Source organism: Callospermophilus lateralis, chromosome 4, assembly GCF_048772815.1.
Source record: "Callospermophilus lateralis isolate mCalLat2 chromosome 4, mCalLat2.hap1, whole genome shotgun sequence".
Lineage (NCBI taxonomy): Eukaryota > Metazoa > Chordata > Mammalia > Rodentia > Sciuridae > Callospermophilus > Callospermophilus lateralis.
In genome coordinates this window covers 8,107,473-8,132,716 of record NC_135308.1, presented here as the reverse complement: position 1 = coordinate 8,132,716, position 25,244 = coordinate 8,107,473, and the positions used below count along the sequence as shown (strand labels likewise).

The following is a 25,244-nucleotide window of genomic DNA, read 5'->3' as shown; positions in this document are numbered from 1 at the left end:
CAGGCAGGGGGCAGAAGAGGCCCAGTTTGTGAGACGTTCTGTGGACTCAGCTCAACCCTGAAAAAGCTCCTCCTTCCTTCAGGTCTTGGGGAGGAAAGGCCTACCCAGAATGACCTGCACTGGACAGAGGGCAGGAGGCCTGTGCGCTCTCAGGTGAATCTCTTGGGCAGCAGAGAGCCACCACAGGCCATGAAATGAAAGGGCAGTAAGACTGTGCTTCAGAGGTCAGCCCTGAGGAAGGAGATACTGGACACAGAGATCCATGAAGAGGCAGGTTCAGTGGCCCCACGGAGGGCTACTCAGACCTGAAGTTGGACAGTAAGAGGAAAAGGAAACAGAAATGGAAGTTCAGAGACAGAAGGCGACTAACACTCAAAACAACTGGTTGTGTTGGCAATTTGTTCAAGACAACACCCAGGGCGAGGGCGAGGGAGGAGAAGGCGGTATCTGCACACGTGCGGCTGGCAGTACTGGACCTTCCATGTTTGGCGATGGCCTCTGATGTGTCCAGCAACCTCTTTAAGGGCACCAGATAAGTCTGCAGAGTATGGAATCTTAACCATGCCATTTCCCCTTCACACATAAGAGCTCAAATGCTTGTTGTTTGCATTTTAATGCTCTTTACGCCTCTGTGCAGGCATCGCCTCTATTTCAGGAGCTCAAACATTTCAGATCATAAGTTCATTAATCCTTATGACACATCTGGTAACTATTAATAAAAATGACTGCAAAGTATTCTGCAGTTATAAATATCATGGAGAAGTCCCACGAGGGAAGCGAATATATTATCTACACTCCACACGACACAGTCGGCTCACAGAGCATTGCCTGCCGGAGCGACACACTCAGAGATGGGACAGGAAGAGTCCTTCAGTGCCGCCAAACCAACAGGCACACGGGGTACTGCTGGGGCTGCAGACAGCAGGCCCCACAGCAGATGGCTCAGAGACACTGCAGACAGTCACTTCCCGGGTCAGACCTCACGGTCTTTAAGCTCTGATTTCTACATCCCACACCAATACAGGCGTGTGGCTCTGAGTTTCATGACTTGGCATAAAGGCTGTTTTGGACCCCTCTGCCTAGAAGAATAACACCCTGGCATGACACAGACCACGTCCCCATGGCTGCAACCTGCCCTGCTCACCACCCTCCCCACTCCCAACTTTGCAATGCACTGCTTTTCCGACCGAGTCCACCTGGTGAACATCTCTTCACCTGCAAGTCTCAGCTCAGACATGACCCAGCCTTCCTGAAGGCAGGGAGAAGCGTGTGACAGCACTGGCAGAAGGTTCTTCGTGTGTCTGCACCTGCTGCTCTCAGGGAGCCTCTCAGCCTGACCTCTGATGGGCAGGAAGAAGGACTCAAGCCTCCATCCAAATACAAGGCCCCAGCTGGATACTTCTTGAATGAAGAAACAAGCATCTGCGTGATTACTTAACAAGTGACACAAAGAAGACAGAACTGCAGACAGAATGTGGGAGAAACAGATCTTCTGAAATTTGGACACAAGGTTAGGCAAAGGAGGGAAAAGTTGAAGGGAAAAAAAATAATCACTTTAAAACTTTCCCAACACTGAATTTTCTGATGCATATTTTTTCTTGTTTGAAAATAAATCTTTCCAAATAATCACCCTTTACACTGAATTTGATCAGTTGTTAAATGTCATTTTTAATAGTACCTAAATTAATATAATCCTCTGTCTTTTTTGAAAAATACTAACCAGTGATTTAAATCCAATTATAGGAAATTCTTTCTATGATAAGAGATGTAATAGTTCGTTTTTTGCTACAAATAATCAAGAACTAACCTATTATTTTCCTACTGCTAAAGTGAGAAAAAGAGAAGCAATAAAAGCAAGCAGTGCATATAACAAAACACTTTATGATCTTCAAAAAAGTCCTGATAAAAGTAACACACAGTGGATAAAAATCTAACATACATAATTACCCAAAGATCAAGACTTGGCAATAATCAATCGAAAGACACTTTTTAAAGGTTATGCTCCTTTTCAAAAGGAGCAGGGTGGTCCTGTGGAAGAAGGGAAAAGGCGGGCAGGTGGCTGGCTGGTGGAGCTTCCTGCCTGGCCCAGAGCCTGCTGGAGCCATGCCTGGGGACGGACCTTCAGTGCCTGGTACCCGCCACTGCTTCCAGGAGCCAGGCTGACCCAGGTGGTGTCAGCCATGATGACACCACCACTTTTGTCCCTCCGGCAGCTGTGTCTGTCATTTTAAATGGGGAACCCAGCATTCTGATAGGTCAGCGTCTCACTGGTGAAAACCCGATCACTCTGGGGGATGTGCATCTGGAAGGTGGAGACCCCATGAATTCTCTAGGCAACATCACCCGCAGGCAGACTGGTGGCCACAGCTGGGTCTCTTTGGAGACACCATTACACTGCCTGCCCCTTGCCATTTCCAGTCAGCACATCACAGTACAGATATGCCAGGCACAGGAAGGTGGCTTCAGATTCCTGACCACAACTGTAATCCCTCTGAGGCTTTTACACACTTTCACATAGATTCCATTTCATCCTCTTTGAACTCAACTCCCCCCCACAGCCAGAGGGAGCTTTCCACAGACAGATGTGACCTCCGCTTCCCAGCTGTCCATGAGCAGGCACTGCCCACGGGATCAAAAAGGAATGAGTGCGACAAGGAAACGTGAACAGGTCACACTGGCAGATTTTCATGGAGGGGCTGGTTCCTCCTTCAAATACTTAACTCATTTACTCTAGAATAATCACTTGGTCATTTTTAATTAAACAGCTGAGTTTTCCTTTGGTGTGGGGGGTGGGTACTGGTGATTGAACCTAAAGGCTACATCCCTGGACCCTTTTTATTTTATTTTGACACAAAGTCTCAAGTTGCCCAGGCTGGCCTTAAGCTCGTGATCCTCCTGGCCTCACAAGTTGCTGGCACTGCAGGTATGAGCCACAGCCCCTGGCTGAAATCTCTCAAGATCACACTTGTGCTTTAAATCTTGCTTTCTGAAATATAAATCTCAGTTCTGTCACTCACCAGGCTCTGTAACCTGATGAAGGTACTTAACCTATCTGAGTCTCAAGTGTCCTCAACAAGGGTGCCATCTTGATATGGTAGCCACTGGCAGCACATAGTAACTGACTTAAAACACAGCCAATGTGACTGAAGAAGTAAGTTTATTATTTTATTTAATTTTAATAAAATGCAAATTTAAAAACTGAAGTGCTTTTAAGTAGCTTTGGAATAGCTTGGGCATGTGGATCTACCTACTTTTTCAACTGTAAATCTTATGAACTCTAATTGCAGATTAAATATGTCCAAAGAAAATACAGCATCTGAATAGGAATGTGCCAGAAATGCAGAATACAAACCTAACTTACAGGCCTTTGTATCTCAATAGTTTTTTTTTTAATTGACTATAGGTTGATATAATACTTCCTGATTAAAAAATCGTATTGAAATTAATTTAACCTTTTTTCTTTTTAGGGTCTTAAATGAGTCTACTAGGAATTTTTAAATTACACATGGGGCCCATGTTATCTCTCTACTGGACAGTGCTGGCCAAACTGCACTGATACTAAGACTGTGTCTGAAATGCTTGGCACAGTTCTAGACACACAGTATATGCTCGGTACATTTGCGAAGCATTATTACATAATTACTGAAATTTTATGTGCTATCTTTCAAGGTATTTCTTCTTCTTCCTTTTTAGATTTAAATTTATTTTTAACTGCTACATAATAAAAAAAATTGTACTTATTTGTGGGGTATCTGGATATTTTGACACATGTATACATTTGTATACTGTGATTCAAGTTTAAACGTGTCTTTCTTCCCAAACATTTACCATCTATGATGAAAACATTCAAACTCCTTTCTTATGACTTTTTGAAATATGGAGTTACATCTATTTTGAAAGAGGGTGTAACACTGACTTCATCCAAAATGATGGTTATTAGTGTTTCCAGCATCCATGAAGGATGAAGGGTGTTTCCTGAATCACAGAACATTTATTAATATAAAAGCCTTAAAAACAAGGTCTAAATTCAGCCTGATTCCTGCTTGCTAATGTGCCCTGTAAGTTAAGAGATGGCTTTTACATCTTGAATGGTTGAAACTTAAAAGAAAAATCGTAACATGTAAGAATTATGTGAAATTCAAATTTCAGATTATAGTTTTTTTGGAATGCAACCAGACTTTCTTGTTTAACTTTTTTTTTTAAAAGGTCTGCTGCACAAGGCCTGTGTCCACTTCCCTTTGTCAGCTCCAGGACAAGAGGATGTAGCACGCCCTGTCCAAGTACCTACACTGGTGGTGTTCAATCACAGCGGGGAAAGCCCATCTATATTATTTTTAAATTGACCTGAATGATCAAGGAAAGCAAAGCCTGGAAAACAAGGTGTCGCTGTGCTTTCCTGTTTCAGCTAGATGGTGGGCCTCGGTCACAGTGCAACGTGCTTCCTGCATGCAGGGGAGGGCAAGTGCGCCTGTGGCCCACTTCCTCGTGGAAGCATCTCATGGTAACAGAGGGAAAACCACAGGACATCCTCTCCAGCAGCCCCAGGGATGGGCAGGCTGCTGCCCTCTGCTCAAGGCCTTCCCCCCCTGACCAGAGGGACACACAAAACAAAGGCCGCAATAAGGCCAGCTTTTGACGGTAGAAATTAAAATCTGACCATTAACTCTTTAATTCCCCAGATTAATCAACAACACCACTTAGAGCCCTGAACTTTGAAGCACATAAATAGCTTCCTGTGAACACAGACTCCCAGATACGTGAAAAAAGCTATCATGCCAAATTAATTCAATCTAACTAATTAGAGAGCAGGAAGTTCTTTCAATTATTTTATGTGCTGTCTGAGAAACACACTTGAATATGAGTGCAGATTTCATTAATTGCAGTTCATTATTTTCTAGATTCGTTACTAAACTTGCATCAGAAGGTCAAAGACAGCAATTTTGTCAGCTGCCACCTCTTTCCGTGCAATATCTTTGCATTTCTGGAACTCAGACAGAAATTGATTACAACCAGAACCAATCTCCATAAAAACAAGAATTCTAAGTCTTTATGAATATGCTCAAGCCAAAAGATTCTGTAGGTTATGAGAATCTTTGTTTTTAAAGGAAGGAACTGTTAACTTCAGCTTACAAGAAAAGATCCACGACCTTTTCAAATCAATCAGATAAAATACAAGTCCAGGAACACAACAGCATCTTGACCCGAGAACCTGCTCATTTTAAAGAAATGTGAACAGACCTTCACCTTTCACTGGATTCCCGAGCTCACATGTCTGTGTACCTCGCGTGAAGAAGGGAACTGAACGTGTCGGCCTGAAAATGTCAAGGACACTCTGATTAAAAGTACCTCTGTGATAATCACCACTCTCTATCACACAACCTGTGCTGCTCTTCCACCTCATCTACCAGTGGGAATGCGAGCAGTGACTGGTGCATATGAGACCTGAGTCCTTACCCAGGTTTTTATATTCTCAAAAATGTTTAGTATTTAAAAAAACAGGAGTGGCAGAATCCCACAGATATGTTTTAGAAAGCACTTTGCTGTCTATAAATCACTGTTGTTCTCGCAGTTGTCACAGTTCTCTGTTAATTTCATGACTCTCCTCCCTCTGGTGTGGTTAAATCGCCCTTCAGAGGCTCTATCCTCCTGGGGTTGAAGAGCGCTGAATGCTTACGTGGTCGGCTTCTGACACTGCCCGGATAAGCTATAAACAACTCCTTTAATCCTCTGCACTGCTGATGGCATCCTCTCACATAATTCCCACGGGTCACTGTATTTCAGCATGATACATACAGAACCACACACAGTCCTCTAAGTGTCACTGATAACACCAAAAAGAACCCCAGCGGGAATGGATGTTTAAGGGAGACGGCATGGGCATCTTCACTGCCAGAACCGTCTCAGGGAAGGAGATTTAGGTCTCCAAACTAAATTGGGATAGAAACATTAAAAGGAAGTGTTATGGTTTCCGCCTCTAATATCCCCTGAGAAGCACATGTGTTAGACAACAAAATGTCCGGAAGTAAAACAATTAGTTTATGAAAAGTGGTCATCTCAGCAGTGGATTAATCCATCTGATGGTTGGATCATTTGAATGACGTTCTGGATGGTAACTATAGGTAGGTGGGGCATGGCTGGAGGATGCAGTCACTGGGAACGTGCCCTTGGGGACTATATCTTGTCCCTGGCTTCTTTCTCTCTCACCTTTCCATCATCTCAGGCTCAGAGCAATGAAGTCAGCCAGCCATGGGCTGAGACTCTGAAACCATGAGCCCAAAATAAACTTTTCCTCCTCCAAGTTGTTCCTGTCAGTATTCTGGTCACAGCAACAAAAAGCTGTAACACAGGAAGTCTTCTTAATTTTTTTTATCATAGGTGGGAAATGGAAAGAGAAATGGTTTTTAAAATGATACACATGTTAATGAACACAATCTGTTTGGTTACCATGTACCATCTCTGTGTATTCCCAAATCGTTTGGAGATTTTAGTTTTTTATGCCATTTCACATTATAAAACTTAAGTAATATTACTATTTATTTACTATCTCTAAGTCTTATTGATATTAATAATGATATTTATATGCTTCTGTACTATAGAATTAATTTCTTTGAGTCATATGCTCTGATTTGTATTCCCTCTCCCCAATAATGGGGCTTGAACCAACCCAGGGGTGCTCTACCACTGAGCTACATTCCCAACCCTTTGTATTTTTTTTTTTTTTAATTGTGAGACAGTGTCTCACTAAGTTGCTGAGGCTGGCCTTAAAATTTCAATCCTCCTGCTTCAGCCTCCCAAGGTGCAAGATTACAGGTGTGCGCCACTGCACTCACCCAGTGATCTGCACTTGATGTTGTTCTCAACATCTAAATGTCTGGTCATGTTAATTTAAAGATCTTTTGTAGGGACCCCTGAAATGGGTGTAACAGGCATTTGTAGCAAGTAAAAGATTATCAGAACAGAGAGGAAGCCTCCAGGTGCTGGTGAGTCTCACCAAGCTGCTGCTAAGGTGCATCATTACGTGCCTGCACCCTTACATGCCTGCACATGGCAATGGCAGAGCCAGGCAGAGGACAGGGTCATCCAGCAAGTGTCATCAGCGTTTGTTTTGTTCTAGATGTCCTCGATTGTTGATGCGGAGGAAGGCACTCTGTGGCCCCTCCTTGCAGATGACAGGACTCTGCTTTAGTCCCTAATAATGTTCAACATTGGTGACTGGAATGCAGACGGGGAGCTTTAAAAGGTGTGCAGATGATAGCTAAAATGTTCTTTTAAAAACTCACAAGGATCCTGATATCCAAGGAATGTTAAAAATCAAAATGAAAATTTTAGAAATGAATCTGAAGTTCTTCATTTAGTATTTGTACACTTTAGTTAGACAACATAATAATAAAAGGGAAAAGGAACTACCTTGATGAGAGGAAAAATCGCCAAAAAATTCCAGCATCATTAACTGACAAGAAGCACAAAGAACTGATGCTTCTTCCAAAAAGCAAACAAAAAAGGCATAATCATAGGCTACTTTGGTAGAAGTATATGATTTAGATGAGAAAGATAGAGTTCCACTATTTTCAAGTCCAAGAATAACTTGCTCCCTTCTGGGCTCCCCACGGTGCACAGGCCCTGACAAGACTCAGGGTGACAAAGCACTTCTATCTGGAACAGCACAGACCTCTTGAGCCGCCCAGCCTGGAGGAGGCCCAGGAGAAGGAAAGACCGCTCGCCCCACCTCACCCGGGAGTCGAACACCGGAAGAAGACCTTGTACAGCAAGGGGGAGGGGAGTAGAATTTTTTGTGAGAATCTCAAACTGTAGGTATCAAAAGTGCCCACTCAGAAGTGCCCAGTGAAGGAGACGATCACTAGAAACAAGCAGGGCAGGATGTGTCCAGCAGGCCACCAGCTCTCACGGCTCCTGTGCTTTCCACGGCACTCGCGGCTCAGTCTCTAAGATGACCAGGCAGGAGAGGCCTGGATGCTGTGAGAAGTCATTTCCACAGACACCGACTACTCCCAGAGCTTCACCAGAGACTGTCAGTAAAATGAGGGGAACATGAGGGTCTTTGATCAGCTGATTCCCAAATGAAAAGCTAAAGTTTTTCTCTCCTTCAGGAACATTTTTTTTACGGTCCTGGATATTGAACCCAGCGATGATTCACCACTGAGCCACACCCCAGCCCTCTTTACCTTTTATTTTGAGACAGGATCTCTAAGTTGCTGAGGCTGGCTTTGACCTTGTGATCCTCCTGCCTTGGCTTCCCAAGTTGCTGAGATTACAGACTGCATGCTATCATGCCTGGCTGCCTTCAGGAATATTCTTTAGTGACACTTCTATTGAAGAAAGTTAATAAACAGGTCTGGATGTCCCAAGCCCCCACTCAGCTGTGATTCTCTCACCTCTAGTTGTAAACATGGTCCCTTCTATCACTGAATGCCACTGTTGTGCAGTCTGACATTGCAGTCTGTATACACGTCAATGGTGAGCCAACCAACACATACTGTGTGTCATACATGTCAGGCCCCAGCCAGCACAGGAAGCTCTGTCCTCAAGGTTTACATCAACAAACATATAAACCTAACCATAACTCCCAGTAAGAAGTAGAATCGATGGGACTGGGGCCATAGCTGAGTGGTAGAACACTTGCCTAGCACGGGTAAGGTACTAGGTTCGATCTTCAGTGCCACATAAAAAATAAAATAAAATTTAAAAAAAGAAAAAGAATCAAGAGAATGTAGTGCGTGTGTTTGGTGGAGGCTGTTTCAGTTTGGTGGTGAAGAAACACCACCATAAACTATGCCTCCTTGAAATGGCTGCCACTCTCCTGGCCCTGCAGTACTCTGGAGAGAGCATTCCCAGCAGAAGGAAAGACAGGCACCAGAACCTGTGAGACTGATGTGTTCGTGAGACAAAAGGCACAGATACAATTCAGCAAGGTGGCTGAAGGGAAGAAAGGAAATAACGATTAAAGGTCAGGGCACCGGAGGATGTGCACCACCTACAGAAGAACTCAGGTTCTATTCTGTTTCCAAGGAAGTTTTCAAGCTGGGGACTGTTGTGTTTTCATAGCCTAAGCTGTGAAAGACCATTGGCTACTTTGTATCACTATGGTAAAGCCATGGGAGGGAATGAGACCAAGAAAGAAAAAAATGCCCACACAGCGATGGCCACCTGAACACCAGAGGCTTGATGGAAGAAACAGACCCAGGAAAGGCCAGAGAGGACGGGCAGAGGGCAGCAGGGCAGCTGAGAGCTTTATGCTAATGCAGTCGGGGATGAGGACAGAGACAGGGCTGGTGCCGGCAAGAAAAGGGAGTGGCGTCTTCATAAACCAGAGGAAAGAGTTTGACCACTGGACATCTATCCTCATTCAGACCAGCTTCAGTGCTATGTTTTCACATATCTGTAAACTATGAAAGATATGCTCAAGGCCTGTTCCCTCGATACCTTTGCTCATATGTGCCCAAAAAATAAATACACTTGAGTAAACGAACATAAATTGCTAATATTTCAGTAACACATTTCAAGTGAACTTCTCATCCTGACATGACATACTGCAGTTCTCTTCCCATCACCAAAGATCTGCTTCGGACACGCTGCTGCCATCCCCGTCTCCAGTGAGTGTACAAGCAAGTTCCCGCTGGCAGGTGCTCTGACATGCTGCATCAAAAACTGAAAACAGTTTAAAAATCACTGCGACCACAGTGGGCTGATCCCATGTCTTTTAAAGGCATTCAAAAAGACTTCCTTCAACTTAGATTACCGCCTTCACTGAACAGCAACAGAAAAAAGTGGCTATTAAACTCCACATGATAAGCATCACCTCAGGGCTCGTCAATACAGACCCGACAGTGTCCCCAGGTGGGCTGTGGGTCACCAGGGCAGTCTGAGAAAATGCATTTTTTTTGGAGGGTGGAGTGGACTGGGGACTGAACTCAGGGGCACTTGACCACTGAGCCACATCCCCAGCCCTATTTGGTATTTGATTTAGAGACAGGGTCTCACTGAGTTGCTTAGTGCCCCACTTTTGCTGAGGCTGGCTTTGAACTAGCAATCCTCCTGCTTCAGCCTCCTGAGCCGCTGGGATTACAGGTATGTGCTACCGAGCCCAGCTGAGAAAATGCATTTTTTTTTTCATAACTCAGACACTTCATGACCCTTACTTACTTCATGAAACACTGACAGGAAGTTAAGAGGAGACTAGCACACATGACAACAAACTATGGGGAGAGTCACCTTTGCCTGCCCCGCCTCTCCCGTGGCCCGGAGTTCATATCAGTAACTAGCGAGCACCGTTATGTACTGCAGTTTAAACACTTCCAGAATCCCGACATTTAAGTCTTTTCATTCACTCCATGTGTATTCTTACGTACATGCTTATATAATGCTAGATTGAAAAAATTACATATCTACGCAGCAGTCTTATACAACCAACCCCACTTTCCTTGAATATGCCTTCATAAACTTAGAAAATTCTTGTAAATAGTCGAGTTTCAGACAACTACTGACCTGCATTTCTGCAACTGGAATGCATCAAAGAATATGGAGGGCTGGGGCTATAGCTCAGCAGCAGAGCACTTGTCTGGCATACATGAGGCACTGGGTTCGATCCTCAGCACCACATAAAAATAGACAAATAAAATAAAGACGTTCTGTCCATTTACCAATACAAAAAAAAATTTTTTTAAATGATATGGAAGTGCTGATGTCAAAACCACCCCCAATGATGGCACTTGTCCTGGTGCTTCCAAATGAGTGTAAGTAAGACCTCGTTTATCACTTTCTGCTGAGCTGACACCTATGTAAGGCTAGAAACTGCATTTCTAAGGGTTCCCATTCGCCATTACTGCATAAGAACAGCTTCCTGCATGTTTGGAAACCCTTTAACATTTTCTCTAACACATATTTTAGGGCGAGGTAGAGCCAAAAAAAGGAAATAGGTGATCACTTTTAAGTAAAACAGATTATCCACAGTAGAGGAAGCAGAGGTTGAAAGGGAAGGACAGTCGTGACATACAATTGTTTGAAAAGAGAAATGAAATCAAGAATTAAAAATAGAATTACATTTTCTACTTGGCAATACACAAACAACACTAAGTGCACTTCATAAATTTTACTATTGTTGCGCTAAGTGATATTACCATAAATCACATTAGTAGCGTACTTGGCATTTTTAAAAGCAGAAAGGATGGAGCGTGTCAATAAGTTTAAACAGCTCTGTTATCTCTGAAGAGAATGGAAGAGAAATTATCACAAGCTTTTACCAGGCTTGAAAGCCCAGTCTTAACGCCCCGTTTTGCTGTCCCTCTCCCTCTAGCTCTAGCGACAGAGTCACTCTCCAGCGACCTATCAGAAAACACACTGCTGCCTTCTCGACGCTTTTTACCTGATGTGCAAGGGGAGGTGGCTGTTTGCCCCTTCTGTCATCGCGGACAGGAAAAAGGGACTTCAGCAGCTTTGGCATCTGTGGCACCAGGGATTTTACTGGATTCAAGTAGGAGGCTGCTAGGCTACCAAGCCCTGTCAACAAGATTGAAAGGCACAAGATGAAACAAAACAATGACACAGACATTTCTTTCTTGCGAATTTGCCAAATATTATTTGTAAGAAAATCTAACAACATAAATTTTAAAAAGCATCCTTAAAAGACTAATATCAGAAAAAGAGAGTATCATCAGTTATCCTCAAACACATGATGTTTCCACTACCAGTAAAAGAGCAGTAACTGGGGGCCTCTAGAAGGTTCTAATATGCAGTGCTCCCAATATGCAGTATCAGAAGGCAATCCACCCGAGTCCTTGTCAACAAATAACTTCTGCCCTAGAATCAAAGGGGGCTCAGCTTTTCAGTGACGTAACTGCCAGAATACAGGTGTAAGTCTCCTTACAGACTTTAGGCTTTCAGTCCATGACTAAGTCCTACAGACTCAAGTTTCTCATCACTATTTACTAAAGAAAGATGATGAACTTGACCTTCAGGAGAAGGGTGGTATTCAGCTATTTTTAAAAGAGAGAGAGGTCTGAACTAACTATCTTCTTACCTGCTGTCAGCTACTAAAGGCTAGGCTGAGAGGTGCAGACGATACCTGTGATGTAGTAAGATTTCCATCCCCTTACTAATTTATAGGAAAATCTACTCCAAATCCTAAATGTTAGAACACCATATCCACACAACAGCTTAAAAAGAGCAAGCAGCCACCTTGAAGAATAGACGTTTTCCCTGAACAGAGGTGCCCAGCGCACCCAGACCTCACTCCACACGAACCTTGAGGGCCCCAGGCTTCCTGGCAATGCGGTTGGTAAATGGGCTCATACAGCTGTGAAGTTTCCAAAGCTCACACAAAGTAGTGTAATGTTAGCTGTGAAAGCTCAGGACCTACTGTAATCACAAGAGCAACCTCTAAGAAGGTAAAGCAGAGATGGCTCCAGCACCAGGGGGTACATTACAGTTGAACTTGGAAAAGTCAAATAATTTACAAGAAGGCAAAAACAGAAGAGAGAAAAAAAAGAAAAGTAAGTTCAAGATACATAAAAAGCTATAAGAACTAATCATCTCAAGGCTGAGGGAAAATTTACAATCTTGAGCTCTAACATTCTAGAGGGAGGATGATCCATAACCAATCAAAGGCTGAGAACCAATCAAAGGCTGCACATCTCACAAGAGATAAGGGGCGAAGGAGGTAGGAGCATAGGCAAGTCACACTGGTCATGGGTGGATGATTCTGAAATCAAGAGGTGGGTGCTTGCCAGCACATCATGTTACTTCTTCTACATGTGTACCTTTGATAGTTTCCGCAAAAAAAGGGTTTCTAAGTGAGACTAAAATAAAAACTTTAACATTGAAAAGAAACAAGGGTTTGTCAGTAAAAGACAGTTGCTGAAAGCACCAATGATGAATACATGTCACCACAGAAGAAACTAAACCCAGAACAGAGTGGGACGCTAGACCAAAGATGAGTAAAGCCCAACAGCAAACATGTCAATCAATTCAGCCCTGCCTGCAACTGTGAGCTCAGCACAACTACTTTAGGGAATTCAGACCTAGGGCGCACCATAACCCAGCAACTTCACTCCTAAGTATTTACTTCAGAAAAATGTTCACATTGAGATTTGTACAAGAATAAGCATTCTTCTTAGTAGCCCCAAACTGGGAACACTCAAATGTTTGTGAGCAGGAAGAAATGATTAAAAACTGTGATAAGGGGCTGGGGTTGTAGCTTAGTGGTTGAGCGCTTGCCTCGCACTTGCGAGACCCTGGGTTCAATCCTCAGCACCACATAAAAATACATTAAGTAAAATAAAGGTATTGTGTCCAACTACAACTAAAAAATAAACATTAAAAAAAATTGTGATAAAGTCAATTGTGACTGTGAGATATTTCAGAAATAGAAGTTAATTACTGATGCCAGCAACAATATGTAAGACAAACACATGTGCTGAACAAAACAGCCAGACGCATAGACAATGCATACTCTATTTACGTGAAACTGCATAAGCAATCTCCAGCAGTCAGAACAGTGGCTGGCTGCAGGGAGTGGGGGCTGACTGGAACCATGCAAATTCCTAGTCTTGAGCAGGGTGCAAGTTACACAGGTCAAACTCATTAACTATGACCCAAGTCAAGGAAACAGGAGTCAATAGAAATAAGAGCTTTTGTCTGATTTAGCAGCTTTTATAATCAAGTTCAAGGACACTAAAAAGATGGGTTTAACACATGCACAGACAGGGAATATCAGCAGAGAAATCAAAACCAAAAAAAAAAAAAAAAATCAACAGTAAATGGAAATTCTACAGGAAAAGAACAATAGCAGAAATAAAAAATTCCCTGGATGTGCTCAAGAGAATACTGGAAATGGCAGAAGACATTATCCAACCAGAAGATATGAATGAAAACATTTTAAAAAAGAGGAAGAAGAAGAGCAGAAGGAGGAGGAAGAGGAACAACACCACCAGAGACTGTGAGCTCCACCTTCACCTAGGATCTTGGGAGGAGTGGAGACAGAAAGGGACAGGAAAGAAATTTTTAATGAAAACCAGCTAAAACTTTCTCAAACTTATTGAAAAACATCAACCCAAGAACACTGGTGAAACCTAAGCAAGGTAAATACTAAGAAAACTCTAACTAAGCAATTCATAGTACAACGCTAAAGACAAAGATACGGAGATATTCTGAAAAAAACAACTAAACACAGACGTATTACATATGGGCAAGTGACACAAATGATGGCTGAATTCTCAGCATGGAGGGGCCTGGGAGAAGAGGTCTTGAAGCACTAAAAGAAAAAAGAGGTCTGAAGTGCTAAAAGAAAAAAGCCAGCAACCCAGAATTCTCTATCTGGTCAAAATAGCCTTTTTAAAAGGAAAAAGAAAAAAAAAAAACAACAGTGAAATAAAGACACTTAAGAGAGCTTTTCTCTTCAGGAGAACTACACTAAGAAGTACTACAGATATTCTTCAGGCTAAAGAAAAGTGAAATTGGACAAAAACAAGGTCTTCTGAAAGGGCTGAACAGGGCCACAAGCAACGGACATGGGGACACAGCAGAGCGCCACCTGCCTATATGCCCTCATCTCCTTCAACAACAAGTGGCTGCTTTAAAGCAAAAAGAATACCATTGCCAAGTGCATTTTATAACATCTGGAGACTAAAATATTCAAGAATCAAAATGAATTTAATTAGGAAATAAAAATACTCCCAAATATACACAAATGAATTAGCATGCTAGTAACATGTTTCAAAGAATCAAAGAAATTTTAAAATATTCTGAGTAGAATAACAATGAAAGCACCAAATTCACAGGTGAATGACAGAAAGAAATTCTTAAAACCAAAGAAATAGAAAATAATAATAAACAATATTAAAGCCCAAAGTTGGTTCTGTGAAATTACTGCTTCTGATAAACCTGTAGCAAAAGTATTTAGGAAACAGAAAAAAATTAATCATCAACAGAATAAAAAGAAGGAATTGCATGGGAGAGCCTACAAAGCCTAAAAGAAGAGTAAAGTAACATGATGTGATTTTTATGCAAATAAATTTAATAATCTAGATGAAATAACAAAATTTCTTGGAAAACCTAAATTGTGAAAACTGACCCAGAAGGAATACAAAAAAATAAAATAACACTCTAGTACAGAAATTCAAGTCATAATTTGAAATCTTCCCACAAACTAAATTCCAGGCCCAAGAGTGTCACTAGGGAATTCTGTCAAATATTTAAGGAAGAAGTGACACCAGTCATACATAAACTCTTCCAGAAAACAATGAGAAGCATCTCCCAAGCCATTTTATGAGGCCAATGCAATCATGATACAAAAACCTGACAAAGATGTGAATATAAGAAAATAAAAACTTGTACATATTCACACAGCACACACACACACACAGAAATCCCAACAAAAATAGCAAATAGAGTCAGAGGACAATACTCCAGGATCCAGGGGTATCCACGAGAGGAACACAGGATGAATCCACACTCCAAAGCCCACGCAGCTCAACACATTAAGACAAGAAAGGGGTAGAACAGTGGTAACCCAGCAAGAAATTCTGAGAGAAACTCTTGAAAGATGCTCAGATTTCATATCAGCGATTGACAGACGAAAAGATGACTTACCTGGATCTGGAGAGTGGTTATTTTGGGGACAAGCAGAGAGGGCAGGGGGGACTGGAGCTATTCCTCTGGAAACCGTTGTTTGGGATACATCCTGTTGACTTTCCCACCGGCCCTGGTAAGGACAAAATTGGTCATTTTGTTTCAGATTAATCAATTAACAAACAAATTAAAGATACTCAAGAAAAATCCTTGTTGTATGTTACTACAGCCATGTTCTCTTTACTGGACCCAAGCTGGCTCACAGAGCACTTCACACTCCTCATCCTGCTCACACCATAAATCCCCTGAGACAATGATACCACCTCACAGGTGGGTGGCCCAGTTCACAGCCTGCCAATGAGTCCACCCTAACATCTGCTACCTACTGAAAACAGATGGACAGATTAGAATAATCCTTTTCAAATCAATTCTACCTTAAGTTCTGTTTCTAAGGCTATTTTGCTTTTTTGCTCAAGACCCCCTTTATCACTCTGCTTTGAAACTGAAGCCCAGAAACAGGCTCTTTTGGAAGAGGGCTCTTCCTCCTCCCCAGGACTGGGTGTTTCCACCTGTCCACATTTAGTTCGTGCAAGTACAAATTCTGGACTGCACAGTACCAAGCCTCAAATTTTTAATAGATCTTAAATTCCTTTTATCCTCTGATAATTGCCCAGACTTCTTCACTAGAGCTTAATTATGGTACTGAATGTTATTTTAGGCTAGCATTCCACAGAAGAATGAGCCTAATGGTTAGCTTGAGCTGGCCAGAGCATGCCTGAGAAACAGCATGGCAGGACCCACTGAGCGGGCAGGCCTCCCAGGTTTCTGATGTATATCGGGAACCTATCTGCTTTTAGCAGCAACCTAAGTACTGATCATAAAATCAATAAGCCTTAAGTGATCTGGATCATGTTTACCTCCGAGAATGCCACTGTTCCCTAGGAACTCACTCAGCACTGATAGCATTTAAAATGGTAAGTCATTCAGCACATACTATGAGGCCGGACGTGGAAGGGGAATGTGGACCCTCAACCCTGCACTGCAGGAGCATTCATTTGCCTTACTAGGGATCATATGCTGATTTACATACTTTAACACTTTCCTAGTGTTTTTTTTTTTTTGCATTTAGATTTAATTATCTGTCTGGGGGGTTGGGGCTGTAGCTCAGCGGTAGCGCGCCCGCCTTGCACGTGTGAGGCACTGGGTTCAATCCTCAGAACCACGTAAAAAAAATAAATAAAGATACTGTGTCCAACTACAACTAAAAAAAAATATTTAAAAAAAATTATCTGGGAGGCTGCAGCTTCGTGTACCATGGGCTACCACTATCAGGTGTCTGAACACCAAGGTCAATAGTCTTCAGAGCTTCACAGAGGAAGAAAAGCCTCATGCTCTGTTTAGTGTCAAGTTCACACAAGTTGTTCTGAAGACAACTTACTTAATTTGAAAATAAATTTATTTTCATTTTCTTCCTCATTTGGCAGCTGACATGGCCACACTCTGTCCCTTAGGAAAGCTAAGTATCATTAGCAAATTATTAGAATCAGCACCTGGGCTGTTTGATGTAGGATGGTCCAGTGACCAGGCACACTCAGGGCTCAGAGAGCTTCTGAGGACATTGCCCAGCAGGGACTCCCCACGAGATGCCACACCACAGCAGATGGAAATGGTAACTCTTCTTGCCCCACATCCAAATATTCCAAGTGAGACCACCTCAAAGGCTAAATGCTGCTTAGATGCTGCCTGAGCCACACTGCTGGCCCTCGGACAATGAGAGCGGGAGACGTGCAGCACTTGCGCCCAGCCACCTTCGCGGTCATGACAGTCTGGAGGAATCTGACAGGCTGCCCGAAGACAAGGGTCTTCAAGAGCTCTGCTTCCCAGGAAAGAGGAAATCTGATGATACAATTCCCTCCTTCTGCTGACATCCACAGTGCTCTGCGGGGACGCTCCACTGAAATCCTTCACTGTGCAGTCTTCTTCTTTCCTGCACTACCCAGCCATTCCCTGACCACACCTGAAATCTGTGTTCAGGGAGTGGCTACACATACTTTCCCCTGGGGGCAGGGGGTGTACAACTTTTCTATCAAATTTGCTACACTTAGGGGCTAGGGTTGTGGCTCAGTGGTAGAGTGCTCACCTAGCATACACGAGGCACTGGGTACGATCCTCAGCACCACATAAAAATAAAATAAAGATACTGTGTCCACCTAGAACTTAAGAACAAATATTTTTTTAAAAAATGTTGCTACACTTAGATGCTCTACAGTTTTCCCCTCTTCCTTGAAATGTTAGGGGAAGGTAAAAAAGCAACCCAGTTGAATGCACTTCAGAGGGACATGAACTCAGCACTATAAATAAAAGGGCTTTGAAAGACACTAAACTGCCGAGTCTCTTGAACAGCTCAAATCTCAAGGTGAAAGACTGTGATATCTTTCTACTCCTAGCACAATGGCATGTACCTGCATCACCTGGAATCTAACAAGATCATACTCAGGTCTCTTTCTAACATTCTGCATGTCCACTGAACTCCAGAATGGGCCATAATGGGGAGACACCAGAGAGAAGACCCTGCTCCATCTGAATCTCCAGATGAGTTCCATGACTATAAGGGATTATCTGTTCAGAACTCAAAGAAATAAAATCCCCTTCCAGATGCCAATGGGCAATCATTTGGAGCTGGCACTGTGCTCAAGGCAAAGTCAGCAGGGCAAGAGCCAGGGAGGCTCCCAGCAGACCTGTAGACATGGCTTGGTCCTAGTGGGCACCTACAGGTTTCCTGTCCCCATCTTCTCCACAGTGACATTTCAAGTCCAAAGTATCTTCCAGTACAATGAAGGAAGTGACTCATGTCTGGCATCAGCCTGCAACAGCACTATGCCGAATATTGACAGTCCCAGGGAGTGACGGTGCCAAAACACAGCTCAGTTTTGTTAACCGAATATCACCCGAGTTATTGACTATTCAATTTCATTAAAAATTCCAATCAGAAGATGACAAAGGTTCCACATTACAAAAACATAATTTCCTGTAACCTGACTTTAAAAATAACAATATTTTTGTTGATAGTTTTCTTTGCATTGCAAAAGACCTCAAAGCACAGCCAGCTTTGAGGTGGAAAGACAGGCAACAGGCTGAAATTAAGTATGCACTAAATATCTATTGGTAGATGATCATAAAAAGCCTGCTAAGTTTTCATTATGCCTATAAAAATCTCCTCACAATGATGATGAAACATCCAGTAATAGTAAACAGCAATATCGGTTCAATTAGGGGTCATAGTTTATATTTTTAATTGAAAGACTTATCTCAAGGGTGATTTCTTTTAACTATAGGTAAATTAAAAATTTGGAATAATTGAATTCTATTTATTTTCTGAAGATTAATCAGTTCATTAATTCAATCTTGATGGAGCTCATAAAGAAATTTCAGTTTTCATATTTTGGAGCATCAAAAAATAAGGGCATGCCAAACAGGCTGGCCTGCATCAAAGTGTTATTAGGCAAAACTGTGAGTTTGTTTTTAGGACCATTCTGCTTCCTCTCACCCCAACCGCCCACACTGACCAGAGCCCTCCACTCCTCTCCCAATCACCCTTTTATTGTCACTCTTGCTCCAATGACTCTGCTATGATATTAACTGACGACTAAGGCGGTGGGGGGTGGCGGAGACTAGAAGCCATCTGGTGGCCTCTCCTGCCTCTAAACACTATGTCCACCAACTGGATAGCTTTTGTATTAGGGGGTGTGATGTGCAAGACGGCACTCGGGTTCTAACCTACAGTTCTGACTTGTCACCCACATCAGGAGTAAAACAGGGACCAGAAGCAGAGCACCCAGAAATAGCCTCGTGCAAGACTGCAGGGCAGATGTAACTAATGGAGATATAATGATGGGTGATTTCAAACACATCTTCAGAGTTACAAGCCCACAACTGTACGTATACAACAGGTGTATTTCTGATCTGACTCTCCTGGATATTAAGTGCTTTCATGCACGGAAACCAAGATGCACAAAATTCTGGAGCCAAACAAACGTTCAGAGTACTTCTGCCAGTCTTCTGCTTCACCTGCCCTTCCCTTACCCACAGCTTCCAATTGCATTATTTATTTAATATGAATTAACTCCAACTTCTTACATTCCAGAACCTCCAACATTCAGTAAGATGCCTTAATTCCTGTTTTTGATTTTGCTTTGATTTGGTTTTTGACAGATAAATACTTTTACAAATAGTTGGGGCCAAAACATTTGCCAGGAATCATACACACTGATTACCAAAGTCATTTTTCACAAAAGCCTAAGTGCTAGTACAGTGTCCTATCCAGGCAGCCTATAAAATCCACATTTAAAAATGCACTTGTATGCTGAAAGTAAGAGCAAGCATGGTAAGGCGGAGAGAGCAGGACAGCGCTCACATCCTGCTCATTAGGAAAACCCACTGGATTCGCCACCTCTCCCTTGATCTCTGAAAACTGAGGAATGCAGATAGTCTCCAAAAGAAAAAAAGAGAGACAAACATGAGTTTTTTGAGAATAGAAAAACTGGAAACCCCCTCAAATACCAAATAGAAAGGAACGGAAACTTCTAGTGCATTTGTGACACACGCATTTCAGTGCAATGGTGGGTCCTTTAAAAGGCCAGGCGAGCTGCTTCTACTCCTTGCTGCTGCTAGAAGGAAAGATTTCTTTCCTCACATTCCTAGTGAGAAGACATAACTTAAAAAATACTTAATAACTGAGCTGAGGATGAAGCTCCCAGTGGTAGAGTGCTTGCCTGGCATGCATGAGGCCCTGGGTTCCAACCCCAAGGGCATTAAAAAAATTCCCAAGGGCTGGGGATGTGGCTCAAACGGTAGCGCGTTCGCCTGGCATGCGTGGGGCGCTGGGTTCGATCCTCAGCACCACATAAAAATAAAGATGTTGTATCCACCGAAAACTAAAAAATAAATATTAAAAAATCTCTCGAAAAAAAAAATAATAATCCCCAAAACTTATATTTCCTAATAACCTTTTAAAAAAATTGTAGTTGTAGATGGACACAAAATCTTTATGTATTTTTACGTGGTGCTGAGGATCGAACTCAGTAGCTCACCTGTGCAAGGCAAGCGCTCTGGCACTAAGCCACAACCGTGCCCTCCTAAGAACTTTTTTTTTTTTTTTAAAGAGAGAGAGAGAATTTTTTTAATATTTATTTTTTAGCTTTCGGCGGACACAACATCTTTGTTTGTATGTGGTGCTGAGGATCGAACCCCAGCCGCACGCATGCCAGGCAAGTGCGCTACCGCTTGAGCCACATCCCCAGCCCCTAAGAACTTCTTAAGATGCCCTACCTTAGAAGGTAAGATGACTGTAGGCACCGTCAGTGGGAAATGGGGCTGTTCTGTTCCCCTCCTCAAGCAAGCTTGCATAAACCCTTTGGCTAGAATACTGACTCTATTGCCCGCATGTCCTTAGTCCCTGCACAGCCCTACCCATAATAATCTGTCCAAAAGCACTTCTCCCTCATCTGGTCCCTGTGCAAAAGCAACTATGCTCTCATTTTAACCTGTGAACCTTCCTTTCACCTCCTGATCTGGACATGAGGCAATGACCAGGGGCTGACTACAGCTCAGGTGTAGCCTTTCAGCTTCAAAAGAAGACAAAAAGATGCTTCCGTGTGGAAATGGGTGTGCTGTTGGGACTGGCAAGTAGCACCCTCTGATTTTCCCAATAACACTTCTCTGCTGCTCAGAGGGGGACTGCTACAGTCAGGGTGGGTGTGAGAGGACAGTGCAAACCCCAAACACAAGCAGGACCTTTCTGCTACAGTCAAGAGCTACGGGAAAGGAGAGGGAGGGAAGAGCCAGACCATTCTCCCCACACTGGCATCACAACATGAGCAAAAGAGGAAATGACACTTTCCTCTTCTTTACCAAGTTACTCAAGCATCCCAACAAATCAAGAACTAAAGAAGGGAAGGAAGGCCCCAGCACTACAACAAAAATGTGTAATGTTCCCTTTATGCATTTAAAATTATATTATAGTCTAGATATGAATGTCCCCCAAAACCTCATGTGTGAAAAAATGCAAGAATTTTCAGAGGTGGAATGAGTGGGTGATGAGGGTATAATTTGGTTGTTGAATTAATCTACTAACATGAATTAACGGGGTGGTAGCTATAGGCAGGTAGGGTGTGGCTGGAGGAAGGAGGTCACTGGGGATCTCCTTTGGGATTATATTTGGCCCTGTTGAGCAGAGAGCTCTGAGCTGCCTTCCTCTGCCAGGCCTTTCCACCATGATGGTCTGCCTCTCCCGGATCCCAGAGCTGTGGAGTCAGCTGACCATGGACAGAGACCTCCGAAACCTGACTGTTTGCCAGGTCTTTTTGTCACGGCGATGACGAAGCTGACAAAAAAACACATTACATGTCCTACTAAGACCCTGACTTCTCCCACCCACTGCAGAAATGGCCCTGGAAAGGTGCAGAGTAACCCTCCGTGCCACGTCCCAAGCAGTCTTGCCAGTCCTCATTTCATGCACCCTCTCAAGAGCTGGAAGGGTTCCTTGTAACACTTCCCCCGCATTCCCAACCCCGACCTCTCAGCCTTCCCTCACAGCTCCCAGTGACACCTAATTCCCTGTACTGTCTCCACTGTCCCTGGGGCTCCCTCACCTGAACCCAGCCCTGGCTTCATCTTCAATCTCGTTACCTCAGAAATAGAACTTCCCAAACCTGCTCCTCCTGCGGTTCATCTCTCAGAGATCTCGCAGTCACCCAAACCTGGACCCTACTCTCGTCTCTTCCCTCCCTCAACCTCCTTCATGTCCACCAACTCCTGGAGTCCATTTCTCTATTCTGGAGTCTATCTCTCCTAGCATCCCATCTCTCTTCCTCTCTTCCTCCCCTAGCTGCTCTCCCACTTTCTAATTCAAAAAAGTGTTTCTCACTTTTGCACTGTATATAGTTTCCTAGTGTAAGCTTACACACTACACTGGCATGCGCGGAACAGGTAGAGCTCAGCTGGACCATTCAAGCCAACTGTCCAGTTCAAATGTAGGCCAATCCCTGCCCTGCCTTCCAGTCCCCCATGGCCTCCCAGCCCCATCACTCCTTGGCAAGTGGGGTTAGCCCTATGAGCAAGTCCTCCGCTATGGGCACATGCCGCAGCTCCCGCTACCTGACTGGCAGCAGGTGCTGTCCTGAACAGGCCAAGCTTATCTTCCTGAGCCTGTGTTCACGTGGGTGCTTCTGCCGGGAACACGGGGCTCCGACTCCTCGCCTGCCTGTGTGCCCCTCCGCACAGCCCTTCAGGCTCCACACAGCCTCCCTGCCTCTGAGGCCCCTCCCAATCCCTGCAGGATGCCTGGAAAGCGGGCACTGCCTCCCAGGTGCTCTCACTGTGTGTGTCTCGACCTCCAGAGCAGCATCTGTGTCCCTGGGTCTGTGCACTGGGTGTGGATGAAGCACAGCCATGCTCTCTGAAACAGATGCTATGACTGTCTCTGTTTTGAGACAAGGAAAGTGAGGGGAGACAGGAAAGATAGCAGGAAGATCTGGGTCATATACACTTCCCAAAACACAGGAAGTCATGCTTTTTATTATATTTTCCTTAAGATACATTCTTCATTCACATTTAAAAATCACTATACAAACCAGGTGTGGTGGCACACACCTAAAATCCCACAGGCTCAGGATGCTGAGGAGGAGGATCACAAGTTCAAAGCCAGGCTCAGGAGCTTAGCAAGACCCTAAGCAACTTAGTGAGACCCTGTCTCTAAATTTAAAAGGGCAGGGAGGGTTGTGGCTCAGTGGTTAAGCACCCCTGGTTTCAATCTCAGGTACCCCACCCCCCCGAAAAAAAAGAAAAAAAAAAACACTATACAATCAAGTTTTCAAGAATTCTGTTTTCTTCAGGTCCTAAGCTGAACTAATTGAATAATTCAGTGTTCTAGCATAAATAAGAACTAAGAGACCCACACACATGTAGTGCATCAGTAAACTGAAGAAGAGTAGTTTACGTGTGTGTATGTTTGTGTGTGTGTGTTTAGGCAAACCACTAATAATCTAGATCTTAAAATAAGTCCTTCATTATTAACTTCTTTTTCACTGTAAATTTTTATAAGGAAAATGTCAAACATGCAAAAAGAGTATAGAAAAATTATCAAAAAAAAAGAAAAGAAAAATTATCAAGTAGAGAAAGAGTAGTATATAGAAAGAGCATCAAGAGCCCACTCGGCCATGCTGACTGCCACTGAAAAGCCCTTTGACCTCTCGCCCCTGGTGATTCTGAGGCAGCCCACGCCACAGCACTCACATAGCAACACCACCGCCAACGCAGGGCCATAGCATTATTAGGGAGCATGACACAGGCCAGCACCAGCACTGACTAGGTCCCTCAGAAAACACAGGCACCAACTATGACATGCAGGCTTCCAGAAAGATGGGTACAGGAGCACCAACCTTCCTCAAGTAAACAGTGTTGAGTTTCTATTGCTGGAAACTCTGTCACAGGGCAAAGCTGTATTAACAACAAAATAAGTAAATTCTAGCTAATAAAATTTCTGTTCCCTGATTTTTCTTCCTTTTAACAAACACTATTAACTGTCAGGTATAATTTTCTTCTTCCTCATAAATTTTGAATCACTATATCAATACTTCACTATTCAAAAGCTGATATGAAATTCCTTTTCTGGCAGAAATGAGAAAATACTGTAGACAGAAATATTAGCAAAAAAAAAAAAAAAAAGAAATTGTTTTTTAATCCCAGTAATAAGAGGGTGTTGTGGCAGATTAGAAGAAACGAACTCTAAACATCTCCCAGTAAATGTCACACAGTGCAGAGGAGTAGGAAGAACTCTGGCATGCAAAGTTCCCCTGGGAGAGGTGAGCAGATGAAGGCTGAACGGAAACAGACCAATACAGACAGGAACAGGGACTGCCTTTACCTTGTTGATGCCCAGACTGTACGAGGGGATAAGGTCTTGCCGGCTTCCAGACAACTGGGAAGAAACAGAGGCAGGGGATCAATCCTTCAGGTGTGAAAGCATGAAACATCTAATATAAGAACCAAATCAAGACCAGTGCTCTTGGGAATGGAAACACTGAGCTGGTCACCGATAGTGTTCTGGTGGGAGGCTTATCACAGACCAGTATGTGGGCATGCACTGAGGCATCCCACCATGGCCTGAGCCCTTTCTCTGGGTGCTAGTAGTAAATGGAAATTCACAAACTATCTATTTTAAACTGTAGGATCCCAAAATGCCATATCTCTGCATATACCAGTGTATTTTAATACAGCATTTTCTGAAGGAATAAGAAGACATTGACCTTGAGTTACAATGGCATTTCTACATGTCTGAGAGTGGTCCTAGTTCTCCGTCTGACATTGATCGTGATATCATTCGGCATTCACCATGGGCCCTGGGATCTCCAGGGCAAAATCTTCTATGTCACTCACTCCCCTCCCAACGGGACGGCTGTGGGCAGCTGCTCTTTCCTACACACTTGTAATGTGAGCTTTCTTGGTGTGCAGTGAGGACAAAGTAGTATTTTTCATATCCACATCTTCATCAAAAATGAGGAAAGAGAGAAATCTGGGAGACACAGCATCTTTATTTTTGAAGAATTCTTCCCATATTGAATATAATCTATATATAATTTACCAACAAATTCTATCTATGCTTT

At 43.2% G+C, this 25,244-nt stretch overlaps 1 protein-coding gene across 4 annotated transcripts in view; it reads right to left on the bottom strand.

Moving 5' to 3' along the window:
- The window catches only part of Kif13b (kinesin family member 13B), a 160,742-nt gene that overhangs the window by 11,755 nt on the left and 123,743 nt on the right, over window positions 1-25,244 (bottom strand). For 3 of the 4 annotated variants that reach the window (XM_076853515.1, XM_076853513.1, XM_076853514.1), the window contains 3 exons: window positions 24,506-24,559; window positions 15,604-15,715; window positions 11,381-11,514 (listed from right to left, as the gene is read on the bottom strand). In XM_076853515.1, coding sequence (XP_076709630.1) covers window positions 11,381-11,514; window positions 15,604-15,715; window positions 24,506-24,559 — 300 coding nt within the window. Of the gene's footprint in view, window positions 1-10,503; window positions 10,606-11,380; window positions 11,515-15,603; window positions 15,716-24,505; window positions 24,560-25,244 lie in introns of all 4 variants that reach the window. The other variant, XR_013091164.1, reaches the window with a different exon arrangement.